At 35.7% G+C, this 18,143-nt stretch overlaps 2 protein-coding genes across 5 annotated transcripts; one reads left to right on the forward strand and one right to left on the reverse strand.

Moving 5' to 3' along the window:
• Positions 1-4,757: 4,757 nt before the first annotated feature.
• On the reverse strand, positions 4,758-7,308 carry cfap157 (cilia and flagella associated protein 157). The gene is made up of 7 exons (XM_026212701.1): positions 7,152-7,308; positions 6,380-6,654; positions 6,022-6,175; positions 5,672-5,685; positions 5,434-5,603; positions 5,224-5,364; positions 4,758-5,091 (listed from the first exon to the last, which is right to left on the reverse strand). Exons 1-6 carry the CDS (start codon positions 7,244-7,246, stop codon positions 5,251-5,253), a joined length of 822 nt encoding a protein of 273 aa, XP_026068486.1. The 5' UTR covers positions 7,247-7,308; the 3' UTR covers positions 4,758-5,091; positions 5,224-5,250.
• Positions 6,818-18,105, forward strand: sh2d3cb (SH2 domain containing 3Cb). Of its 4 annotated transcripts, none has more exons than XM_026212224.1 (11): positions 6,818-6,957; positions 12,398-12,437; positions 13,483-13,611; positions 13,956-14,389; positions 14,948-15,024; positions 15,108-15,589; positions 15,958-16,073; positions 16,168-16,339; positions 16,510-16,621; positions 16,699-16,899; positions 17,170-18,104. In XM_026212224.1, the coding sequence occupies exons 2-11, from the start codon at positions 12,411-12,413 to the stop codon at positions 17,337-17,339; spliced, it is 1,920 nt and encodes a 639-aa protein (XP_026068009.1). In that variant the 5' UTR covers positions 6,818-6,957; positions 12,398-12,410; the 3' UTR covers positions 17,340-18,104. The 4 variants fall into 4 exon arrangements, with proteins under 4 accessions (XP_026068009.1, XP_026068007.1, XP_026068008.1 ...); XM_026212223.1 differs by lacking the exon at positions 6,818-6,957 and adding an exon at positions 11,247-11,286; XM_026212221.1 differs by lacking the exon at positions 6,818-6,957 and adding an exon at positions 11,369-11,383 and having other exon boundaries at positions 11,524-12,437.
• The last annotated feature ends 38 nt before the right edge of the window (positions 18,106-18,143 follow it).

Consider the following 18,143-nt stretch of genomic DNA (forward strand, 5'->3'; position numbering starts at 1 on the left):
ACAAGTTGTAGTCCGTTACTGATTCCAAAATCCAAAAAAATTGTAGTTAATAACGTAATGACCTCCCATTACACATTTGAGGTAATATAATCAGACTAATTTTTGATTACTTATAGATTACTTTTTACTATTTTGTCACATTGATTTAAAATAGGATAATCTTGTACCATATTGATATACAAATAGTGAGAAAGTGATTCCACTCATTGTGAATAACAACAAGAAGTGCATTAAACAATGCATTACGTCAATGTTTCCCAAACAAGTTTGGAAATGAACTGAAGGAGGTTTGTTGGTTTAATGAAAAGCTAATAATTAATTAAATCATAAAATGTAAAGTTATTCAATTCAATTCAATTCAAGTTTATTTGTATAGCGCTTTTTACAAAACAAATCGTTACAAAGCAACTTTACAGAAAATTATGTTTCTACAATATTTAGTAGTAGCTAGTAGTTTGTGCACATTTGACAGGATTTAAAAAAAAAAAAAAAAAACCCCGAACATTATCAGGAAGGCTATTCCAGAGTTTGGGAGCCAAATGTGAGAAAGCTCTACCTCCTTTAGAGGACTTCGCTATCCTAGGAACGACCAAAAGTCCAGCGTTTTGTGACCTTAGGGTGCGTGATGGGTTGTAGCGTGGTAGAAGGCTAGTTAGGTACGCTGGAGCTAAACCATTTAGGGCCTTATAGGTAAGTAATGAAAATTTGTAACTGATACGGAACTTAAACTGATACGGAACTTAATTTTTACAGAGACTGTAAAATTGGGGTAATATGATCATATTTTCTTGACCTCGTAAGGACTCTAGCTGCTGCATTTTGGACTACCTGTAGCTTGTTTATTGACGAAGCAGGACAACCACCTAGAAGTGCATTACAATAGTCCAGTCTAGAGGTCATGAATGCATGAACTAGCTTTTCTGCATCAGAAACAGATAACATGTTTCGTAGCTTGGCAATGTTTCTAAGATGGAAGAATGCAGTTTTTGTAACATTGGAAATATGATTTTCAAAAGACAAATTGCTGTCTAATATAACACCCAGATTTCTGACTGTAGAGGAAGTAACAGTACATCCGTCTAGTTGCAGATTGTAATCTACAAGATTCTGTGTAGTGTTTTTTGGTCCAATAATTAGTATCTCTGTCTTATCCGAATTTAATTGGAGAAAATTATTTGTCATCCAATCTTTTACATTTTTAACACACTCTGTTAGCTTAGATAATTGGGAAGTTTCATCTGGTCTCGTTGAGATATATAGCTGAGTATCATCAGCATAACAGTGGAAACTAATTCCGTATTTTCTAATAATATTACCAAGGGGCAACATGTATATTGAAAACAGAAGGGGACCTAGGACGGATCCTTGTGGCACTCCATATTTTACTGATGATAAATGAGATGACTCCCCATTTAAGTAAACAAAATGGTAGCGATCGGACAGGTAGGATCTAAACCATTTAACATAAAAAAGTTAAAATAAATCATTTTGAATTGGCATTAATCAAATAAATAAAATATATATATATATATATATATATATATATATATATATATACAGTAAATTAAATATTTGTTTACCTACATGTGACCATTAACCAACCATAAACATGGAAATGTGATACTTATATTAATTATTCATATTTTTATTTTTAAATCTTAGGGGGACTTCAAATAGATATTATCAGGTGAAAAGGGTTCAAATCACATAGAAAGTTGGGGAATTTACGCATTACATCAACATATGCATTGTATTGTGTTTGAAAGATTAAAGCCTTCCAAACACATAGTAGCCTAATACATGCTTATAACCTTGTGAGCGATGACTCAAAATCAATGTCATGAATGTCATGCACTTTCACAACAAAATAAACTTTTAATAATAAAAATAAAACCTCTTTGTTCTCTTTCTCATTGTTTCTACACTGGTGATTTTTTTTCCAACTTTTTATTTATACCAAACAAGGCCATAATCATATCTAGTACATCACATTATTGTTTTGAGGAAAATATTAAGACCAGACCACTATGGTAATGATAAAGTAATCAATCTGAACTGCAAGTAATATTTTTTGAATGCACCCATTAAATTTTAGTTGTATTTCTAATATATTGAAAGCGCAAGACAGAAAAATGCTATTGTCGTCACAATAATTATGAATTACCATAAATGAAAGCCTAACTTTCAATTCAAAACAAAAAAGGACTGGTCTGGTGAGTTTGCTGGCAGTGGGATGGTTCATTTTCAAATTAAATTTTGATATGTTTTAGCTTACCTCAAGGTCTTCCTTGATGTAGGTGTCTTTGTTTCCGCAGTAGTTTCCATTTTGATATTTTTAGGTCAAACCTTTCTTGTCTGTGACTCACATAATGGAGGTCTATGGTCACCACCTCAAAGAGCATGCACAGAGAAGTCCAAATTAAACAATTCTGTAAGTACACATTGATGACTTAAGAGACGAAACGAGCGGTTTGTGTAAAACAAACAGTATTTATATCGTTTTTAACTCTTGTACACAACCACGTCCAACTGATCTGAGGGTGCGCATGCTTCCTGCTGTGTGACGACGTGTGCGCGCGTTCTGGCTTAGTTTGCACAAGCGCCGGAAGTGATCTCTCGTGCTTGTATGTCACTCATTGTTTACTGTTTACTCTGTCTCTCTGAGGCTTGAAGAAGTGCTGCTGCACCGAATGCTTCCTCCATCGCTCATGATCTGTGTATTCTGGTTCAAATAAATATGGTTGTGAAAAAAATTCAATGTTGTCTGTTTATATATCAAAATCGTCTTACATTGCGATTTACTGTACTTCTAAATATGTTTAGACCTTCACAGTGAAAGGTAACATTTCCGAAATCTCTGTGTAAACAATGAGTGACGTACACGCACTAGAGATCACTTCCGGCGATTTCCGGCGCTTGCTCAGACTAAGCCAGAGCGCACACTCGTCACACAGCAGGAAGTTTTGCAAATCTTGCTGGAAAATGAAATCAGCATCTTCAAAAAGCTGGTCAGCAGAAGGAAGCATGAAGTGCTCCAAGATTTCTTGGTAAACGGGTGCAGTGACTTTTGTTTTCAAAAAACACAATGGACCAACACCAGCAGATGACATTGCACCCCAAATCATCACAGACTGTGGAAACTTAACCCTGGACTTCTAGCAACTTGGGCTATGAGCTTCTCCATCCTTCCTCCAGACTCTAGGACCTTGGTTTCCAAATGAATTACAAAACTTTTTCTCATCTGAAAAGAGGTCTTTGGACCACTGGGAAACAGTCCAGTTCTTCTTCTCTTTAGCCAAGGTAAGATACCTCTGACGTTGTCTGTGGTTCAGCAAATTCCTTGACAAATCTTTGTGTGGTGGCTCTTGATGCCTTGACCCTGGCCTCAGTCCATTCCTTCTGGAGGTCACTCAAATTCTTGAATCAATTTTGCTTGACAATCCTCATAAGGCTGCGGTTCTCTCGGTTGGTTGTGAATCTTTTCCTTCCACACTTTTTCCTTCCACTCAACTTTCTGTTAACATGCTTGGATACAGCACTCTGTGAACAGCCAGCTTCTTTGGCAATGAATGTTTGTGGCTTACCCTCCTTGTGAAGGGTATAATGATTGTTTTCTGGACAACTGTCAGATCAGCAGTCTTCCCCATGATTGTGTAGCCTAGTGAACAAAACTGAGAGATCATTTTGAAGGCTCAGGAAACCTTTGCAGGTGTTTTGAGTTGATTAGCTGCTTGGCATGTTATCATATTGTAATTTGTTTAGATAGTGATTTGGTGGGTTTTTGTTAAAATGTGAGCCAAATTCATCACAATTAAAAGAACCAAAGACTTAAACTACTTCAGTCTGTGTGCACTTAATTTAATACACAAGTTTCACAATTTGAAATTACTGAAATAAATGAACTTTTCCACGACTTTCTAATTTATTGAAATGCACGGTGCACCTGTATGTGTTTGTGCCCCATCCATGCAGTGAACGCACTTTACTGAATTAAGTTTTTTTTTTTTAGAACACTAAAACTGCTCAGGTAATTTGAGTGGTAGGCTATGACACATATTAGTGTATTAAACTCCTCATAACGCCCCATGATAGCTGCTCGTTTTCAGCCTTTGCTTTTCTGCAAACTGAAGCGCCTTGAATTCAGCATTTTTTTACATTCAGCTAATAAAAAAAATATACTGCAATTTTCTGGAGTTATTTTATGATTGTTTGGGCAGTCTCAAGCTATATCTTAAACTTCTCAGAATACAGTCGGCCTCAGTTAAGTTTTAATCTATGCACAAAAAAAGCTAATCTTTATCTAATTCTGATTGGGTGGGCAAGACAGTCATTTGGGTTGGCTCAGCCTCATTCCTGGAGCCGGGCCTGGTAAAGGTTATCATTCATCCCAGAGCGTGCTTTGATTGCCTCTGGTTTTAGTACCAGTCTGCTGTATTTACAACACACCAGCAGGGGGTGATGGGACCGTACTAAGCAGAAAATCTTTGAAAGATCCCTGTTTAAAGTAGCTAGTATAAAAGCACAATCTCATCTGCTTGCCCCATAATTCTTTTAGTCTAGAATAAAACATTTTAGTGTTTGATATTCAATAACTATAACACTGAACCAGAAGGGGAAAGATCGGTACACCTTTTCCTTTAAAAAAAGGCACTTTATTTCTATTTCAGGCCACGGTCACGTATCTATCCATAATGACACAACACTGTCACCTAGTGACAATACATGAAAATAACACAATGAAATTTGGAATGACACACAGGCCTCCTTCAACAGTACCTTATTTAAAAATAGCCAACTTCCCACAACCCCTTTGATCAAGTATAACAATAAAAAGGTTATTTATCATTTGATTGTTTCCTAGAAGACAAGAAAACTGTCAAATATTTAAATTGCTTGATCAAAATCTGCACTAATATTTCATGTTATATTAAAGATCACATGCTGTGTGTGCTGTTGATGTGCCATAACCTACATACTTACTTATGTACATAGGTATAAGCACCCCTAGAGAGATTTCCTGTTTTCAATCCCAGATCTCCAGTTTTGAAGTAAGATAGATATGAAGTAGATTTCTGCAGGAGTTCACTTAGTCTGGAATTAAAAGCAAGCATGAGAGTCACTGAATCACATTGCCAAAATGATTGTTATTAAATAGCATGTCTTGCAATAGGTTACATTTCCATTTTAATCCACAACACTGAATTAAAATGAATGAATGTGTACCTTTTAATGTCAGAGGCTTTTTTGAGATCATGACTGCAAGTCAGTAAGAGCTTGGCTGTTCAGCACAGCCAGCAGCTTCTGCATCATCTGATTTCGTCTGACAGTAATCTTCAGTTCTGAGTCTTCCTCTTTAGGGACCTCCTGTAACTACTGCTTATTTACTTTGCTGTTAAACCAAATGATAATTGACCTGTTTATGTTCACTCTTACCCTTAGGGCCTCTTTTAAAGCTACTGCTGCTTCCTCAAGAACTGTTTTTAGCTGTTTTCTTAACATCCGTTCCTCTTCAAGCTCTTTCTTCCATCTCTTAGCTTCAGCTTTTGTTTGTCTTTTGTTCCTAAAACCTTTGCCAAATGACAGATCATTCCATGTGGCGACCACTAAAGGTAATAATATAATAAATATTTCAAATATTTAATATTGTAACACTTAGTTAAATAGAACTTACACTGAAAAAATCTTCTAAAGTATTTATGAATCGTAGTTAATGTTGTTTTCAAAAATGTACTAATGCATTATTAAGATCAAGAGTTGTATGTGTTTTTAAAACAATTAATTGTATTATTTATATCATTTATAAATAAGGCCTTACATTGCAATCTTGCATTGAAAATAGAAGATGAATGGAAAACAATCACCCATTTGACATATGTGACATTTCTAATGTTCGCCCACTGATGGCTTCAGACTTCAAATGATGCGCAATATTTATGAAAGTGGTCATTACTCATTATTTATCCAATCATATTCATCTTGCACTTTCCATGATCTCTGAACAATGAGTATGAACATGCTCACCTGTCATTGTCCAGTACAGCTTTTTTCTCCAGATTATAGATTTGTGCTTGATGTTCTTCTTTTTGCTTTTGAAGCTGCTCTTCCAAACACCTGCGTTCAACCATAAGCTTCTCTCTCTGCATAGAAAATTCCTCCAAAGACGCCAGTTTACCAGCTGAACACAAAAAGATAAACACATTTTAGGTTGTAAGGTTATTTTATTAATACCAGGCACTGATGATGTTTAATGACTCAGTACAGCTAAGACCTGAAAAATCTATGTGACATTTTGAATTGTAATATACAGTATATCCCGTTATTGATCATTCATAGAAGTTTTTATTTTATCAGATGTTTGTATTCTATGTGTAAATGTAACTCCTTAGAAGTACCAAGCATGATGTGAATTTTTCCTTATTTTCCTGAAGCTCGTGTCTAAGCAGGCTCAGTTGTAACTCAAAGGACTCTCTCTCAGCCTCTTGAGCTTGCTGGTGTCTTGATAACGTCTCAGCCAGATCAATCAGTTCATCTTCTTTTTGAGCTAGTGTGCGTTTTAGGTAGATAACTATGTCTTTCTTCTCTTTCTCCACATTATTGATCTTTGAGTACAAATCCTCTTCCTGAACCTCCAGTTCATCACATTTTTGCTGGTATCTGCAGAAAAATAAGACATGGTCACAGTTCTTAATAACGTATAAAAGGCAAGTGCTTCCTGTATGTTATGACATATTTGTTGAAGTGTGTTGCCTGGTTAATTATTAACAGTAGATTATAATCCAAAGTCTATTTCATTTTAGTTTCCTCAAAGGCACAGACATTAGCAGCACAATAACCTAAACTCAAATTAAATATTATGAGCTAAATTCTGTTGATGCTATTAAAATCTTGTGGCCTATGTTTTAATCCAAAACTATCTTACTGACTTCAATCAAGCTGTCAAATCAGCATCGTCATTGGGTGAGTGTTCGCTGCAGGTCCTCATTACTCTAGAATGTAGGCCTACGAGTGCATTTTTTGTTTTTAGGTTGGGGAGTTTTTTCTGAGATAGCCTAAAATCAGAAGCATTTTCCTATAAACTTGTGACTAATGTAACATAAACAACCATGTAGGAAAAAAGGTCGTGTCAACTTGCAAAAGCTGAGAGTTTCGACCTTTCCAGTCGCTCCTCCAAATCGCGTATTTGAGCCCGGTAAAACTTTTTGTCAATCTCTGTCAGTTCTTCGTCGTTTTTCTGCTCAGGATTCATGCTTTCCTTTTTAAAAGATTTATCTCCGGTCCCCTGTCCATTATTTTTCGGAGGTATTGAGCTTTTACGTAGGCTATAGCCTACTTTAAACGAAACCGCCTGAGAAGTACAAACTTGCAAATGCAATTGTTGTGAGGTTTGAATTTGAGTTGTGCGTCAGGCGCTGCGCAGAGACATGCGCGAGAGTACACTGTGCTTTTTCACCATCTTTCAAAATATTATACAAAGTGGTTTGTGCCTATTAAACAGCTCTTCATATTAAGATATGTAAACAAATTGAACTTTATAATATATATATATATATATATATATATATATATATATATATATATATATATATATATATATATATATATATATATACAAAATACAAAATTGGTTATTTTGCAATTACTAATATTTCACTCATGCATAGGGTTCTGTTTCTCTACAGGTCACAATGGGGCTTAAGTTCACCCTGTGAAGTTATGTTTTAAACATAGCTACTAATAGCACTATACAGAAATTTCATATGTAATACTGTAGCCAAATGTATGAAATATTGTGGACAACTAGATTTGTTGTGACGGATGTGCAAAGAATGTGCATCAATTAACTATATTACTCTATTATTATTATTACTCTATTTTAAGCTTTAAGATTTACACTGTTCAGTTAGTAGAGGTTATTGTGACAGATTTGCAATGTTATAAATGATTTTAAGTTTTTGTCCCAAAAGTTGTGAAATGTTAATATGAGTCAAATTTGACCTGAGGTTGACATGAGTGCAGTTTTCTAGAACCAGTTTAAAAACTAATGACTCTGAGAAAAAGGACTCTGACTCGTTCTCATTGTTCACATCCTTACGCATTTCTAAGAATTTGCTTTACACTGCCCACAACTGTTGCAATTTCCTAAATTGTCCTTAAGGAACTCCCATTTTTATTTACTAAGTTATAAACAATTAATATGTTAAAATAGGAGGCCTATATTTTTACCGAATCTTCACATATGAGCTTCATTGGTGTGCATGACATTTTGATAAAGTAAATAAGTTTAAAACAGTATTAGCATGGGAGACTGGGGAGTGTTGTAACATGGGGTTAGTTGTAACACTGTCAGTTTGACCAGTCAGAAACAACCTATGGTGATGTCATCCATATCATATGCTGTACTCCCATCTCTATTTTGAGCTTATAAGAGAAGTGACGTGTCTGTGAGCAATACTGTCAATTTTACCAAAAAAGGGATTTTCAGTGAAGAAAATAATTTGTGAAGTTAACTTAATCTTAATTAGCAGTTTCTCTAGTTTAATTTGATGCTAGATATTAATGCTAATTTGATGCTAGATATTAATGCTAACTTCAAACCCTCATGCTAAAAGGTTTAGCTATGTAATGGTTGCTAGGGTTGGGGATAGTTGTAACAGTTCATTTAAAATGTTAGGAACACTGGAGAAAGGGCAAAAAAAAAAAAAGATTGGTGTCTGGGAACAGACAGAAGAAAAAAAACTAAGTAAACAAGCAAAAAGCCCAGTTGGTCAGTTCTGGGCCCACGAAGCCTTCACCCCAGGGGTAGCCATCTACATTTGTCACAACTGTGAGACTGACTGAACCCTTATGAAAAATACACTGAATACACACTCACACTGACTTTGCTATAGTTTTAAGTTTAAAGTTCCAAAGGAAACACACACACACACACACACACATTTTATATAATGTTAAGATGAAAGTTCTAACAAAATACAACACACACATATACATACACAAAGCAATTTGTTATAGTCTTGAGTTTAAAGTTCCAGAATAGTTTTTTTAAATTGTTCATTTTTGTTCTTCAATAAAGTTCTTTCATAATCTGGAAAGTGTGGATATTGTTTCACCAATTTACAGTACGTCCTATTGTTACATCTACCCCCAGCTAGTTTTACAACTCACCCCAGTAGTGGGGTAGGTTGTAACTACAGAACTCTTTGTATTTGACCTTAACTCACATGATCTTTAAGTGTGTAGTACGAGTTCAAGTGAGTTTTATTTGTAGTAGACAAATGTGGCTACAATGCATGGCTGTTGCCAGGCTTTGAAAATTAGTGATAATAACCCCCTTATTGAATTGTGCTATAATAACCCCTATAAATACAACTAATATACTCAAACACTTGAAAAGAGACATAAATGTAGATGTTTTTGGAGGGATTAAATCATGCCCTATTGCATCAAAGTTTGTTAATACTTTATTTATGGGGTGGATAATTTTATCAGTTGTTTATTATTCATATGCAAACATACATATTGCCCACCAAAGGTGTTATTTTTGGATAGTCAAGATTACAAAAGACAGACAAACTGTGTGTCATACATATTTTGACTTGATGACCCGGGTTCGAATCCGCCTTTTGGCAAAAAATGTTCTCCCTTTTCTAATTAAACCAAAAAGTTAAGGTTAGGAGTAGGAAGGGCTTTATTGTCCCAATAAGGTGGCATCCATTGAATTAGACCCAATTAGATATTATTGCATACTGTTTTATAATGTAGCCTACTATTGAGGTGCAGATTGCCACTATTTGCAGTAAGTAGCTAGTATAAATAGCAGAAAATCCTGCTATTTTAATATAGTATATATGGAATCTATAGATATTTGCACTTAGTTTAAATAGCTGCTGCCTTTTTTGATAACTGCCAGACTAATGCCGGTGATGCAATGTTGCCAATCGAAATTATTTCAGATATTTTGAAAATTAGATATGATAAAGTTATCGCTGACTCTAAACTGCAACTTCCTACTTTATTAACTTTCTAAAATACTAAATACAGTAGAAAAAAAAAACAAGTCACAAAACGCTCATAAAAGCTGGATCACACGGAGGCTGCGTCTCGCGCTCTCACTCACAACTCTCTGAAGACTCGTTCACTTCGGAAGCGTCTCGCAGCGATCATTTTCATACCACGGACGCTAAACATTCTGAATTATACATGCAGACATTCATATGAGGAGTCTAGCAGCAAATTAGTCAATCAGAGAACACATTTTATTTACGAACATGAAAAATTTACAGAGGTCGAGGACCGCGGTTACATCATGGCGGCCATGCTACAATGTATCAAAGTTTGAGAGGTATAATTAAACAACCACTAAAAGTTGGTGACCCTCAAATAAAAAGTGTTACTATCATCCCAGGTCTCCCCCTATAGGTTATTTATTTATTTATTTATTTATTTATTTTATGCCATTTTTAAATGCTAAATAATAATTCGCTTTTTTAAGTAAAGAAAAAAATAACCTCTGTGCTTTATCTGCAAGCTGATCCACTCAGAGACTGGCACAGGGAATAATATAGGCTAGTGATTTAAATGAGAGCATGGGCATCTGCGAATAATTGTTGAACTGTCTAAACAAACGCTTTTGGTGTACAATAACAGCCATTTTCTGAGTATGATGATGATTCCAAGTTGTAGGGGCATTGGTGATAAAGAAAAAAACGATGAAACAGAAAAATACGATGTCTTCATGATTCATGAGACACTACGACATTGTAGCAAAGAATGATAGCCGCGCTTCGCGTCAGCGGTCAAAAGAGATGCGCGTGAAATGCACACATGACAGCGATGAACTCCCTCACTCACCGCGGGACAAACCTCATGGCCATGTAGTGGTTAATGACAGCTGAGGGTGTTTAAACAACTTTAAAACATGGAATGAAAGTGAAATTCTATAGCAATGCGTTCTACACTGATCGCTGAGGTCTGGTATTACAAAATTACTTTGAAAATGTAACTTTAAGGTCTTCTAATCATAGAAATTGCATTCCCTGTATGGGTATGTTAGGGTAAAGTTACATTGTCCGTAAGACTTTTGTGTTTATAGTGATAGATGGTGCTTGTTTATGAGTGTCTGAGAGGAGTAGAGAGGTTCGGGGAGGGGAGTCTGCTTATTATGTAACTGCCGTTTGGAAAAGTGTTTTCGCGCTCAGCTTTTTGAGTCTGACATTCCTCCAGCTCCAGTGGAATTCGGTTCGACAACACAGCGAGAGCAGATCACAGAGAAACTATGTGCGCAGAGTGCGTGCTCCTCATCCTGTCACATCGCATGTCGCTCTTCTGGAGGGTCTAACAAAGGTTTTAGGAAGAGAAGGGCTTTGGTGAGAATCCCTTCGCGGTAGGAGGTTATTTCATGGTTTTTAAAATGATTAAAATCAGTTTGAAGGACGTCTGAATACTATTGGTTTAAGGAGTTAAAGTGTCTTTTTTAATATGTTTATGCCATATACTTTTTGATACTGTATTTTTTTTTTACAGAACAACAAAGCATGCTCATCCTCATTCAGTTATAAAGGATGTTGTGTTTGTGAGCAGAGGGATTTTGTACTGAGAACAAGTGATTTTTGAAGTCCTTTTCTGAGTGGAGGTTATTTATTGTTGTATAGGAGAAGTCTGGTTTATAATGAAAACATCAGCGTAAGTTGTGGAAGTGTCTTCTTATGCCACATGTCTTAATGTACTGGAAAGTCATTTGCTTAATGAGCTTTTTTGTTTTGTTTTCCAGTTAATAAAGTAACATGTTACATTTCAATGCAAACAAAATTGTGGTAGGCCTATATTATTGGTACTTTAATATACTTTCTATAACCAAAAAAAAATATTTTTATATTTATACTGGAAAACAACAAAACACTTGTTAAGAAATTCAGATTTCATGATTTTTGTGTTTTTTTTCTGAATTTGCATTGAGGAATGTGTGTAGCATTTTGTTCTCTAAGTAGCTTTTTTTTTCACCCTAGGAGGTTGAACCCATGTTCAGTACAGAACGTTAAATATCTGATTGTGAAACCGTGAGAGGGAACTGGTGTTGTAATCTCTAAGATATTCAGGCAGTCTGGCATGGAGGCTCTTTGTTTGGGAATGGACATAGCAGGCTGTAACTGGGTGTTGTCAGATGTGTCTGTGGTCCACAGTTAATGCACTAATGAAATAGTTTTCATGGGAAAGAGCAGCTTGTGTTTTTCCGGTGACAGTTTGCTGTCTTGGAGCCACCTGACTGTCACTTCATGTGAAGTTATGCTAATGAATAAGTGTTTCCACTCAGCAACTAACACATGACTCATAGCTCGTTACAATATTTTGACACTGGTTACAACACCGGTCTAATTTTATCACTTTTCTGCATTTACAGGCATTCAGGTCTCATGGAAAACAGTGGCGTTTATGTAAAGGTAGGCTACCATTTGAGAATTGTAATATACATCTTGACAGATTTTAGGGTGACATTGTGACATTATTAAGCGGAAATTTATTTAAATGGAAACTTTCAGTTTTTGGTTTATGGCTTTCAGTCATATATATCATTTTTATGAAGGGATAGTACACACAAAAGGGACATTTCTGCCATCATTTACATTCCAAACCATTCCCATTGACTTCCATTGTATTTTTTTCATACGGTAGAATTTAAAGAGAATTGAAACTGTTTAGTTATCAACATTCTACAAAATACCTCCTTTTGCATTCTGCAGATGAAAGGAGGTCACAGGTTTGGAATGACATGCAAGTGAATAAACAAATGACAAACTTTTCATTTTTAGATGAATTATCCCTTCAACATTAGGTTGAGTACTGGCAATTAAAGCTAAAAATTGCTGCATTATGAAGGTTATTTTGTTTTGCTGGTGACACAAAGTGTTGGTCACAAAGGAATTTGAGAGCTTCGCTATTAAACTCTAATTGAATTAGGATGGGTGACACAAAAGGGCTTGGACTGCTGCCCATTACTTCAGAATGGCCGAGGACAAACAGGGTTACTGTAGGCAACCAACGGTGCCAAATGTTGCTGTTTATTTTAGAGCAACTGAATACAGGCTCGCATTTAATTAGAAATGTTTCACATTATACCACTGATAGTTGTTGTAGCATCTAGAACAAAGGCAGTATTTTCACCATTACTGTCGTTTATCTTTCTGCACAATAGTTACTTAACATGCAGGACGTTTTCCAATCATTTAAGTCGAACTTTATCAGTTTTATTGCTCCAGAAGAACATATAAATAGATTGGATAATGGGGCCAGTTGTTGCTTGTGAGACTCTACACAATGCTGTTAGCATATATTACTGCAGTGATATATATTGGTCTATTAAGAACTCTAAACACAGTGATGTTACCTTAACAGCTGAGAACCGCAATCTGAGTCATTCGTTTCAAAGGAAGGTCCTCATGATTTCTTTGTTCTTATGGTTTCTCATCATTGCTTTATTTTCTTTAGTTTTCTAAAGAGACATGCCAACTGAATTCCCCATCAGACAAACTGAAGCAAGAGTTGGAACAAGAGTTGAAATTAAGCAGCTGTAACTTATCAAGTCATGGCTGGTACCATGGTCGCATACCTTGGGAGGTGAGTTTGTAAATATTTGTATGTACTCTTTTTGGAAAATAAAGGTTCCAAAAAGATTTTTTTCCTAACAATGCCATTGAAGAACCATTTTTGGTTCCCTCAAAATAATCTTTTAGTTACCAGTTCTTAGAAGAACCACATTTTATCTTTCGGTGAAGAACTTTTTAGTATTCTAAAGAAACCTTTTTAATCGTAAAAATGTTTGCAGAATGGAAAGCTTCCATAGATGTTAAAGGTTGTTCATGGAACGATAGATAACCATTATTTTAAGAGAGTAATATTTAACATCCTCACATATTTACATGTTCTTGTTTTGACTATTGTTTTCCCATCTTAAAATACAGGTTTCTGAGTCTCTTTTGCAACGGGATGGGGATTTTCTGGTCCGTGACTCCCTCACTAGCCTTGGAGACTATGTCTTAACCTGCTGCTGGAACCAGAAAGCTCTTCATTTCCTCATCCACAAGGTTCTGCTCAGATCTTATAAGACATATACTCATGTACAGTACTTTCTGGAGGAGGAAACGTTTGATTCTCTGCCAGCACTGGTCCAGTCCTGTGTTGGAAATAAAAGGCCTCTGACAAAGCAGAGTGGTGCCTACATATACTCACCAGTTAACAGGACACTTCCACTCAGATACCTAGAAACCATGTTTGGGCTTCCAGGTGTGGAAAACAGCCCAGTGAACTCACCAACCAGACAGAAGGGAAGGCAAAAGAAGAGGGAAAGCATAACTGTGACAGAGGCTTTGGGAATTGAGCTGATAAGACCACAGAGGTGAGTTCCATGATAGAAGTTGTTCAGAAAATCAGTCATTGATATCAAAAGTGGACTGTGTCGTTTCTGATACTTAAGCGTCGACAAACAAAAATAATGACTGCAGTTGGTCAGTCAAACCCATAGCCACATCCCATTGGTTGAGCCATTGGTGTTGTTGTGCTGGTCAGGGTGCTTAAACAAACGATGTTTGATAGCGACACAGTTCCTTTGTCAGTAAAGACAAAGATTTTTAAATAACTGCTGTTCACTTGAAAATTTTATTCATCAAAGATGCCTAAAGAAATGTATCACAGATTCCACAAAAACATTAATCAGCAATGGAGTACCAATACTTACTGATAATAAATGAGCATATTAGAATCAGCATTTTAAAATTATTAAAAGATAATATTCCACAGTATTACTATGTTTATTGTATTTTTTTAAATAAGTGCTGCCTCTGTGAGCAGAAGTGGCTTCTGTCAAAAACATTAAAACTTTTTTTTTCATAATTCTCATCCTGTAAATGATTAGGTTTTGGTTTAATAATTGATTGTCCTGTCCTGTATCCCACAGTGATGTTGTGATGAGTTTTGAAGGTACCATAGAGCAGTGTGTTGCAGTGTCATCCTCCCCAATAAAAATGAGCACATGTAAGATTCATTTCCCATCAAATCAAGTAAAACCAGAAAGTATGAGAATAGCATTGTGACTGTGCATCTGCTTATGTCTCCAGTAGCCAGGCGGCGACAAAGCCCCTCTGAAAACAGGAAGTTTGTGATAGTTCCTTCATCACCTGTTCTCCAGAAGTCCAGTGAAATACGGCTTTGTTCATCTCCCCCTGAAAACACTCTCATATATCTGGAGCCAACAGAACATCTTCTGTCCTCCATAACACATTCCCATCAAAACAGCAGAGTAGCAAACCATGCCAAAAATCACCTAGCAATTTCTCAAGATGACCTTGTGGCAACAAATTATTCCATTGTAAGACATGAAATGCAGACTTTGGATCGCAGAGAGGAGTATGATGAGGATTATTTAGTGCCTTTCACCATGGACACAGTTTCCTGTTTCAAACCTATTGTGTACCAATCACCATTGATGCCCCCAGAAAATAAACCTTTGGAGACCACAATACTGAAAAAAGTGAAGCATGTCCTGTTTGAAGTTGATATAAAGACAATGGCATTACATATCACCAAAGTTGACTGCATGGTAAGTTTGATTGCATTAATGTTTTGTGATTAGATTACTTTTCATTCATTCAAATACCTGACATTTATAAGGCCTGCACAGTTAATCATAATGTTTCAGAGTGAAAATGTATACACAACCAGCTTATAATTCAGTTTTTATTCTTTTTCTTCAATACTAAAATATTTTTTTATTTTTAAAGGTGAAATATTGAAATGGTAATATTTCTCAATTTGTTTATTATTGTTATTATAGTCATATTGATAAATGATCACAAAAATACTTGATCTTCTGAACATTTAAATATGTTCTTTTTTCAATTACATTATGAATGACAAATAAAACATTTGTGCATTTGAATAACATGATTACTCATCTTCACTCTGCAGGTTGCTCGAATTCTGGATACATCTGATGACATGATGAAAGGGATGGGGGTGAGTTCAGGACTGGAGCTGCTTACCCTCCCACATGGACATCATCTCCGTCAAGATCTGCTTGAAAGGTTGGTGATCCCCACTTCGTTCAATTAATTATTTTTGTGAGATGGCAACCTGTACATTAAATGACACCAAATAACTCTTTTTTTTGCCCCTCAGGTTCCACACAATGTCCATAATGCTGGCTGTTCAGCTGCTGGGCTGCACAGGAAGTGCTGATGAAAGAGCCACCCTGCTGCACAGAGCCATCTGCCTGGCCTCTGAACTCAAGAGCAGTTTGGGCAATTTGTTTGGCTTTGCCACAGTTATGAAATGCCTTGAGTTACCACAGGTTAGGAAGACTGATGAAAACATTTCTCTTGAACTATGAGGAAAACATTTTATTAAGTAGTCTTTTAAATGAATAAAATAAATGTTTCCAGAAAATATTTTTTCATAAGAATACATAGAAAAAATGATAATAGTAAATGTTCTAAAGAATCAATCTTCTCTTTTTTTTAGATTGCTCGCTTGGATGAGACATGGGCAGTTTTACGTCAGAAGTACACCGAAAGTGCTGTTCTTTATGAGAAAACCCTTAGACCCTCAATGAGGATGATGAATGACGGAGAAGGTATTCATTCACACAAAGTTGCTTTAAAGATTCTGTTGGCTTACCATTTCAAGTGACAACTTCAAACTCTCTTTCAGAGATAAGTAGACCCATAGACACAACTTTTCCCCATATGCTCCCTCTGCTGTCTCTTCTTGAAAGAAATAGTGTGGCTCTTGAGGAGTCATGGGAAAGTGCAGACACCGGAGTGGCCATGGTCTTGAGCCATCTGGATGCTGCACGTACGATCGCATGCAATGGGAGGATTTTCAGTACAAATGCAGAGAATAAACTGCAGGGTAATGGCTTCATTACGTAAACAGTTTCTAATGGGTACAGAATTTTTGTACTATTTAATATATCTGCACTTACATAAAGACAACAAATGGTTGCATTTATTAAACCCTGTCCAGTTTAAAGTCAAGGTATAAAAATAATCAGAAAATTTGCATGCTATAAATGAAATGTCATTTGAGTTCGCTGGGTGTCATTTGAGTAACACCCAGTGAACGTTATGCTTTAGGTGAGGTATATATAATGTTACTTATTTCCAAATTTTTCTTTCGCAGGATTTCAGGAGGAAGCAGATGTTTGGGAGGTCTTCCTCACAGAGTTTCAGATGCGTCTCCTGTGGGGAAGCCGTGGAGTGGAAAGAAATAAAGATGAACGTTATTCAAAGTTTGATGAAGTGCTAACAGCTCTATCCAACAGGCTTGAGCTTTCAGACTCAGCAAAATGACAGAATGGATGACTCACATGCTATTTTCAGAAGATCCACTATGTTTTATCAATTTATTTAGTTATGTTGATTTTTCTTTATTTTTTGTTCATAGGTTTATAAAGGGGATAAATTACTGCCACTGTATATAAACTCATCATTTCTTGCAATTTTAACTTATTTGATTTTCAGTGTTATTATTTACATAGTGTATATAAAATTCATAGCCAAAGTTATATTTTCAAGACAAAATAACCTTAACTTTGCTAATATCGTTAACTTTGAACTTTGAACTATGTGTTTGATTGCTCTGTTATTGGTTCTTAAAATCAATAATAATCAGATAATGGGTAATATTTACTCGTTGGTACAGTTTTTGGAGATTTGAAGTCTATATATTATTTCATACTTACACATCATTTAAAAATTATGATTTATTCTTTGTTTTTCTTCCATTTGTGTAGTGGTGTATGTTTCCAAGTAAAAAATGTTTGTTTATCTGATTTATTGTCAAACATTTACTGATTTGTAATTATAGTGCATGTACTTTGATACCAGTCGCCACATCATATTCATGTGAATCTTGGGTGAAGTGAATCTCTTAATGTCTAATTGATTTAAACATTATTGATTCAGAATCATTTTCTCTCGTCATGGCCTATATAGACAGCCCTAGTTCTTGTGTAAGAACTTTCATTTTTATCGTGCTGATCATAATCACAGGACACTTTTTTCTCTCGTTCATGCCGGTTCGTAATGATTGTAGTCATGCTCTGATATGGGGAAAGGTTACTTATATACTGGAAATATGTTTACCACTTGATT

The sequence above is a fragment of the Carassius auratus genome, chromosome 30 (assembly GCF_003368295.1).
Source record: "Carassius auratus strain Wakin chromosome 30, ASM336829v1, whole genome shotgun sequence".
Taxonomy (NCBI): Eukaryota; Metazoa; Chordata; class Actinopteri; order Cypriniformes; family Cyprinidae; genus Carassius; species Carassius auratus.

Excerpts from the sequence above, each read along its gene's own strand:
- cfap157 (XM_026212701.1), bottom strand. The coding sequence starts at position 7,246 with ATGAATCCTGAGCAGAAAAACGACGAAGAACTGACAGAGATTGACAAA. Across the intron at positions 6,655-7,151 it reads TTGGAGGAGCGACTGGAAAG|ATACCAGCAAAAATGTGATG; the intron begins GTCGAAACTCTC and ends ATTTTTCTGCAG. Across the intron at positions 6,176-6,379 it reads ATGCTTGGTACTTCTAAGGA|CTGGTAAACTGGCGTCTTTG; the intron begins GTTACATTTACA and ends TTTTGTGTTCAG.
- sh2d3cb (XM_026212221.1), top strand. The coding sequence starts at position 12,321 with ATGACTCATAGCTCGTTACAATATTTTGACACTGGTTACAACACCGGT. Across the intron at positions 14,390-14,947 it reads GAGCTGATAAGACCACAGAG|TGATGTTGTGATGAGTTTTG; the intron begins GTGAGTTCCATG and ends TGTATCCCACAG. Across the intron at positions 15,590-15,957 it reads TCACCAAAGTTGACTGCATG|GTTGCTCGAATTCTGGATAC; the intron begins GTAAGTTTGATT and ends TTCACTCTGCAG.